General features: G+C 32.2%; 1 protein-coding gene across 2 annotated transcripts in view; it reads right to left on the bottom strand.

Annotated features, from left to right (window-relative positions):
- Positions 1-743: 743 nt before the first annotated feature.
- The window catches only part of LOC125030891 (protein kinase C-binding protein 1-like), a 62,504-nt gene continuing 54,452 nt past the window's right edge, over positions 744-8,795 (bottom strand). Inside the window, exons 14-15 of one of the 2 annotated variants that reach the window (XM_047621222.1) lie at positions 7,042-7,326; positions 744-6,174 (exon numbers count right to left, since the gene is read on the bottom strand). In XM_047621222.1, the coding sequence (XP_047477178.1) occupies positions 6,052-6,174; positions 7,042-7,326 (408 nt within the window). In that variant the 3' untranslated portion in view covers positions 744-6,051. The remainder of the gene's footprint in view (positions 6,175-7,041; positions 7,327-8,795) is intronic. The other variant, XM_047621223.1, reaches the window with a different exon arrangement.

Below are 8,795 nucleotides of genomic sequence, written 5' to 3'. Positions count from 1 at the left end.
TGGTGGGCATGGAATCGTAGTCTTGCCATCTGTGCTCATTGGGTTAAATGTTCTTACACATTGATGGCTACAATTTTACTAAGACACCAATCAGCCAATTACAAGTACTGCCTGTCTCACCTGTTTACCCTTTTCTTTGATTTACGAAAGTATTTTACGTTATCTTATTTTGCTGCTACTAATGTTTATAACATTACGGTAATTATAATGTTTATATGAAAAATAACACCATCGATATTCATAACACAAGTAAAAAATATGTTTTTCACATCAATTCAAGTTAAGGTGAAATTAGGTAAGGTCACAAGGTCTACTAATTGACTCCTTTTGTGGCTAAGCACTAGTAGAGCCATCTATTTGCAGAGACATTTCACAAAAATATAAAAAATGAGAACAGTATTTTCCCCATTTTTTATTAATTTACATATATATATATACATATATATATATGTAACATATGAACTGTTGTCTCATTTCAAATAAATCTAGTTTTTACATTGTGGGTTTTTCTACCATGTAACATATATTTTTATATAATAATATAATTATATATTAGATTTTATATATATATATATATATATATATATATATATATATATATATATACACACACATACACAAACACACACACACATGCATGTATACATGTGCATATATATGCTGTAAATAGAAATAGGACTCGTTTTAGCCAGATTTATAGTATGTGATGAAACACAAAAAAAAATACAAAAAAAAACAATCAATACATAGAAAGTTTATTTTATTTTAAGTATTGAAAAACTCGATACATTAGGTCACTGAAATGAATACTACTTGTTTACTAGAAAAATAAATCACTAACATTTTCTACAGGTCATATCCACAACTACTGGATTCACTACCATAGCAAAGGTATTTACAAAGAAACAAAATATGAAATGGTAGACACTAGACACACAAAAAATACCTAAGCCAAGCCATAAAAATCATAACAAGAAAGAAAGAAAGAAAAAAAAAAAAAAAAAAAAAGTGAAATATTCACAAAAGCATGGGATGAAAATTAATGTAAAAAATGAAATCCATAAGCCTTTTTATTTGCTAGTTGTGTAGGTCAGCAGCAACCCTTGGCTGTGTAGTGAATTAAGTCATATGAAAACTGGTAAACTGCATTCACTTCACTGGACTAGTGAATGACAATATAAAACAGTCTAAGGTTAAGGTAAAAAAAAAAAGGAAAAAAAGAAAGAAAGAAAAAAGGCTAAATAAAAAGCACTCAACTAAATTCCACATTCATAGACATTTGCTTCCTGACTCATTCATACGGATTCATACTTTCATTTACCACATGTAGAGGATGAGAAAAAGTAAGGGATGTGCACCTTTGTGAGTTTCTAGGAACAACTTTGAACACTGTACTGAATACTATCAGTTACTCATTACATCAAATTCTAATCTATCTCCTAGAGGTATACATACTTTTTTTCTATTTAAAACCAAAGAATAAAAGAAAGAAAAGAGGTCTTGCTCATTATCAACACTGCAATTCCCTTATGTTTAGAGATGATCATACAACAATAATTTACTGCTCATGAGAAAGCTTTTACAATAACCTACTGAAAATCCTTATATACAAGTTTACATTTGTCTTATTATCATTATCAACAAAATTAACAACCACAGCACTGTCATTGAGTCAGCACCAATATCACACAAAGATTAAACACAACACAATGGGTAAGGTTTTGTCATACACAAAACAGAATGGTCAAGTTCTGTTGGAGATCTATACTGAATAGCAACACTATGAATAGTTTGCCACCATATTGAAGAGAAATATTCTGACATATCTGCAATATTTACTTGCATTCTCAAAGCTAGACATTTACTTACACATTCACATCTGCAATGATACTGTCTTCCAATAACGTTTTAAAAAATCATTAATTCTATGTGCTTGGATTAAAACAAAGTATTTCTCATATGCTACATGCAAATTTATAAAGGTATCAACATTTTGCTACAGTTAATTACTGAAAGGATTAAGCATAACAGAACCTTATTTTGATAAATCATATACAACTGAAAATAAAACATGGGGAAATGTAACAACCATACAAATAAAATAATATGAAAAAAATTGTTTCACATTTCATGTGTATGTTATCCCCAATCATGACAAATACTTCATAAAATGATGTATGTTACTCCAGAATAAACTATCATAAAAATGCATACAGAGTCAAATGTGTGAGAGGACAATTAACTGAGACTGAAAGTCCACTAAGATTTTTGATGATGCAACACTTCTGTAGCAGCAATCACAAGAGAGAGCAAAAGATTAATATTTAAGTGACATTAAAGAGTTTGATATTGCTCTTTGGTAAATCAAAGTATGATGTATAACATTCTTTCTGTGGGATGCTTGCTCAATGTAACATAAAATTAATCAGTGAACTGTGCCACTAACTGGAACTGACATGTCTGTAATTTCTGATATTGCATGTATATCCAAATGACCTTACCTAAAGTTTTCATTGATATGTGATAAAATGTAAAATAAGGAAAAAGGTACTTAGATTATCTTGCTGACAATAATCTCTGTATCTATATGTATAAAATACTGAAGCAACGAGAAGTGTGACTGAAAGTTGAGCAACATACAACAATGATATCACCTTTCTTGAAATCATCATCAATCCAACTTTTCTAACTGGATTCTATGACCTTAATCTATGTTATAATGTATATGATAAAAATTAGAATAAAAAGTTTTGCTGCTTCTGATGGTGATGATGCATTACCTGCTCCAACAAAAATAACAGAAAATGCTAAACTATTTGTTACTTATTCTTATACAAAACATAATTTGACTTATCCTTATTGCATCATTATCCTAAAATACAAATAAATACAAATAAATGCTAATTATTGGTCTAAATATATTGAAATTTTGAGGAGTCAGCCACTTTTACAAAAACTTCAAAGAACCAAATGATGGGAAATGGTTACTGGACTTTAGCAAAAGAAATACTGAAAATTATGAAACCCATAATGTTTGTTTTTTTTTAACTATTTAAATATTTTTCTTTCAATCACCGAAACTACAGAAAATTAGTCACACTATACAGTTACAAACAATGAACACAAAATTTAACCTCAACATATTATGCCATGGGACATAACCATCCATATTCAGTTTTGTTAAATGAATTAAAAAGTAAAATGAAGTCCATTTTCAGAACACTGGTATCAGCTGAAGTATAGCTGCCATTTATCAAGCTCTCTGGCCATACCACATTAAGTACAATTATATCACTTAAAAAGAAACTGAAATGCTCATAGCCACTACAGCAAAACATCTGCACAATCTAATGATAAATATTGCTTTGAGGTTCATGAGTATTTAAATAACAACTGTAAACAAGACAAGTATTAATCATTTTCTTCTTCTTTAATAAAAAGTTCAACAAAAAGAACATTTAATGAGCCATGTATATTTTGTATCCAGCTTCTTGGGAGAAATGACAAGTCACTGGAATTCCTAGTTCTCCCAGTATTGAACATTTCATTCATCTAGTGATGAATACACATCTTTACAAAGGAAAGAAAAAAGAATTCCAAAATTATATACAATTATCAGGTATGTCACCCATTATCTACATATCATTACACTTTTCTAAGTAGAGCACAGGATAAGACCTTCCAAAAATACAATTTTTTCTTAATCACTAAAAATAATTAGAGAGTAATAGCTACCAATATAATATCAGTCTAATGGAATACTTGCACAACCTTAGCTCAGAGAGAAGCACCAAATTTTGAGTATTATCCTATACAGTACTGATTATACATACAAATTAAGGTAGAGAGCACAGTTAATGGAAGATTTAATGGGGTTATCCCCCCCCACAAAAAAAATATATATATGCTGTGAAAAATTACAAACCTTCAACTTGGGATTATCCCTATAAAAAGAAAGAAAATGAAAACTTTCAATTTAACTTTTAAAGAAAAAGCACATTTTTAAAGCTCAACAATCAAAGTAACAACCATAAATCCAAGTAAACATAAGCTAAGTCTCACTACAGATGATAAATATAAAAAGTATGTCAACAAGGCAACACTGAAAAGTTTACTCTGTAATATTTGAAATGGAAGCATACAAAATCTTATTACCTATTTTGTATAAATATTAACAGCGTCCCTTTCGTACTTTCAAAAAGGAAAAATGCCAAAAGTCTCTCCCAGCACATGCCCCTTTCTCTTTGTGATTTTAAAAACTCTGCATGTTCTTAACTGAAAGATGTACTTTGCATCCCCTCCAGATATACCTGTACACCTCATGTATCAGACAATCACAACCTGTCAGACAACCACAGAATAAGATGGCACAGTAGAACTTGATCATCCAACAGACTTGAACAGTCCTTCTAATGATATTAACCAAGTAAAAAGACATACTGCTCAGACACATTATACATGACATACAATATTGTGAGTGAAAAACACTGTCACTGAAATGTATTTGATGTACATGGGGAAAATATTTCTCAAACAACTCAGATAATTAGGCTTATCTATTGAAGTTATTATATTATTTGAGAATTCAATAACATGAAGTACTACACACCATTTATTAACTTATTTATTGTTTACCATTCATGCAGTCGAACCTCCCTAACTACATACTCAAAATGCATAACATCAGTTCTTTAATGCAAAGCTTTCAAAAATGTGTCAATGATAACTTAAGGAATAATTTTCAAAGAATAAAGCCAAGGCAAAGTGAAAACAAATCCCCTGCAAGGTATAACAAACATTACCATAGAAGACAAATATGTATTTAATTTCTTTTCATAAACAATTGGCACAGTTTCAAATATATATCAAATGTTTTTGTACATTCATGACGAGCATATTGGATCCAAAAAGAAAGGTGCCAGTAAATCATTTAGCAAGAAATTATATGGATATATGAAAAGGTATTTACATCAGTTTTACTGATAGGAAACAATTCTATTTATTCTCTAGAGAAAAAAAATTGGCTTTCTGGTCTAACAAATAAAAATGCAAAGCCAAGTGCAGTATTACCTTAGAGGTTCGACTGAAGAGCATTTTGTGCATGTTGAGGAACAAACTAGGAACAGCTTTTTGTGACATGAGTGACATGTGACCCTGTAGCCCTTTTAAAGTATGATAAGAACAACTTAGGTGAAAAGGCCTTGTTTTCCATCATATATGGCTGCTACCATCATAATTTATGAAGAAAAAAAAGTGAAAGCAAACAATCTACCAGATCTGTAACCTCGCAAATATTTTGAAAGCTAAAATCCAATAAATCGGTTTAGAGAAAATATATATATTTTTTTCCAGATCAAATTGCAATGCACAGAAAATATATCTTTCAATATAATGACAAAATATCTTGATGGAGATTTCTAACTGAAAATTTAAACTCTAGATGTATTCTGTCTCAATACAGATCATGCAGCATCTACTGCACAATAACTTTGAAGTTGTCATTAGTAAATGTTATTCTTTACTTATATACTATGATCGTTTACATGAATCATGTAACATTAAAGTAGAAAATTATACTTGCCTAACACACAAGTACTTACAGATGTAGTTTAGTATACATACGTTTGAGATCAAGTTCTGTGTCACTTTATATTATGTGGTAAACCAGGGAAGCCTCACTGGAGACTCAACTTGAGAACATCTCTTCACAGAGTTCTTACCAACTTAAAATTCTAAAAGTAATAATAAAATGGTGAAAAACATTTTCTTTTCACATATTGAACAAATAAGTGATTGGTTTAAATTCCAAAGAATAGTTTGTATTTACAGTTTCAGTTAACATCATGTACTATATATATCTGCAAAACACCTCCTCTCTTTCACATACCAAAGTTCAAGGTATCTGGACCTCACTACCATGCCAATCTAGAGACTGGTGTATTTTCCACTCCACTTTCACCTTGGAAAGCGTCCTTTAATATCCTCCATTTGTAATTGGGTTTCTTGCTGAAAGTTATACAATTCACCCCCATTAAATGCACTGAATGAAGGTCACATAAACCTTGGCCTGAAGTGATGCATGGGACTTCTCATCATCGCTGCAGCTGCAGCTCCCGGTGGCATCCCTCGCCCCATCATCATCATCATGCGTGGATCTACTCCACCATACATCTGCTGTAGAAAAATATTTGATTAGAGATGTTAGCATTATCAATTCTCAAACTAACTAGACAAAATACTGTACTGCAATAATTAATTACTTGACATCAGAATCATCAAACATCATCCGACAGTACAAATACCTAAAAGCATATATCACACTATCATAGAGTAAATAACCACTGTCAGTACCATTCAACCAATTGCAACCAGGAAAATGTAAACTCACTGTAGAGTTGCTTTGCAAAATATGTTTACACATGATTGCTCTACAAGTGTTCCTGATTTCTCCATAGCTTGAGTTTTCAGTATTTTTTTTTAATGCTATAAATACTGATGTTCTTTTTATTATTATCATTGACATTATAATTACCACAATGTCATTACCAAATAACAATATGATTTTACTAATAATATGAAAAAAATATAAATATTTCCAAAAATCAAGGAAAAGGGTAAACAGGTGAGATAGGTGATACTAAGCATTTGTGGAGCCATGTATGTGGAAACTCAGAGTGGGTATACATGTACAAACATGCAATCCCTGGGAACTATGGGTTAACATTCTAAAATAAGCATAGAATGGATTCATCACAAATGTAATCATCTGATAAATTCATATGCTAATTTTCAGCTCATAACAATATAAAGTATCATTAAAAATAATGTATACACTGAAAGATGTGAAATAATCATATCTACAATCTCTTACATTACCTTGCAACTGTCACTTTCATACATAAAAAAAAGAGAAAAAGAAATCCATCCAATAATTTACAGTAAAATATTGAAACCTTACAATTAATTACAACTACAAAGGAGATATATTAAATAATATATGGAATGACAAAACAAAATCCAAAGTTTGCTGATCTAAACTACCTGTTGCTGCAAAATATTTGGAGGCATATATCTTGGCATCTTCATCCCACCGTGAACTCCACTATGGCCACTCTGTGCTCCAGCACTCCCAGCTGCCATGGCAGCCATGGCAGCCATAGCTGGGCCCCCAAGGTTGGCCATTCCTGCCCGACTGCCAGGACTCAGTGCTGCCATATTTGGACTACCTGTTGGAACTCCTGCATTGGCATTCATTGCACCTGGGACACCACCAGCTGGTGATCCACGGTTCATCAGAGCCATGTCACCATATAAAGGTGATGGATTCTGAAAAGGAAAGAAATCAAGTTAGCTCACAAAAAAATTTAACTTAATTACATAAGGAACCTGAAAACAATGAGTAACTACATCTCAAAATCAATCTTTGAAGTTAATACCCGTAATGGGATCATATCGGAATATCAAGCTTTTTAATGCAAATATAGAAAATAAGAGCAATCTTACAAATTATACATTTTTATCAGCTCACTTTTGTATGGGCTTCAACAAGTTTGCTAAAAAGAATCAAGTTCCACATTTCATTAACACAACTACTGTCAGTAAAAAGCTTTCCAGCTAATGTAGAGGTCTGTTCACACAGGTGGGCATGATTGGGCACAAATAGAGATGACATTAAGGGCAGACAAACTACTCGGTAAACAAGTATTTTCTTCATTGTTTTCTTGCCTGTATTGTCACCTTTACAGTTGCTCGCCAATGTGCCTGCCAATCATGCCTGCTGTGTGGATAGGGCTTCAGATTGAAACTGGCCTACTATCTTAAAGAATCAATTAGCTCTGCAAAAGTAGGCATTTCCACCCTTACATTTACAATTTGAGAACAATTGTAAAATGAGTAGTTAACAAGAATGTTTTAATATTATTCATTCAATCCCAGAATGAAGAATAAGGAGGAAGAAGATAAAATACATTACTATTTATTAGTGTGAGCATTTGTATGCTAGTACCAGAATTCAGAGCCACTCCCAAACACCCCCAGCCACCAGAACACATGCGCACATCACAAGATCTTAAACTTTCCTTGCGTGGCATGTTGGTTTGCAGTGAGGCTTCATGCTATCCCCAAAAGATTTGCTCACATGGGCCATCAACTGGGTAATGGCACTACATAACTTGTGACTGAATATTTCACCATTATCATTGTGGCTCTTGATTGTTAAGCAGACTTGAAACTTTGTGGAAAGATGTATATTAGTTCCTTATGGATGATTATCATAGTTTTCTTCAAAAATTTCAAATCATTATTCTATTTTTCAATTTCTGTGCATTTTTCCTGCACCTATTTCAAATAATCATTCAACTATCGAAGAGTACCTGACAACAGGAATTTCATATTGAAAAAAATGGTAATTGGCTAAATTAATCCCTTGGTGATGGGTGTAGAAAACTAAAAAAAAAAAAAAACTCTACGCTCTGGCGATCCACGGGAACGCACCGACTTTGAGCGCGGGAGTTCGGTACATCAAGCCGAATCACCGCCTCAGAGCGCTTTGGTGTGCCATGGCAGCGTACAGCCGCACACCACATTTTGAGCCTTTAATGAATTTACTTAAATCTGAAATACCTGTGAATGTTGTGTTACTTTCAGCTTCCTAACACACAGGATGAAGTAAGTAAAAGCAGTGAAATTGTCTAAAACTTCATTTGACATTTATGGAAAAAATATAAATTTTGGGCACCAACCAGTTTGTCAAACTAATCCTAAACCTGATAAAATTACCAATTAAGTACCTTTTC

The sequence above is a fragment of the Penaeus chinensis genome, chromosome 12, assembly GCF_019202785.1.
Source record: "Penaeus chinensis breed Huanghai No. 1 chromosome 12, ASM1920278v2, whole genome shotgun sequence".
NCBI lineage: Eukaryota > Metazoa > Arthropoda > Malacostraca > Decapoda > Penaeidae > Penaeus > Penaeus chinensis.
This window is presented reverse-complemented; position numbering and strand designations above follow the sequence as displayed.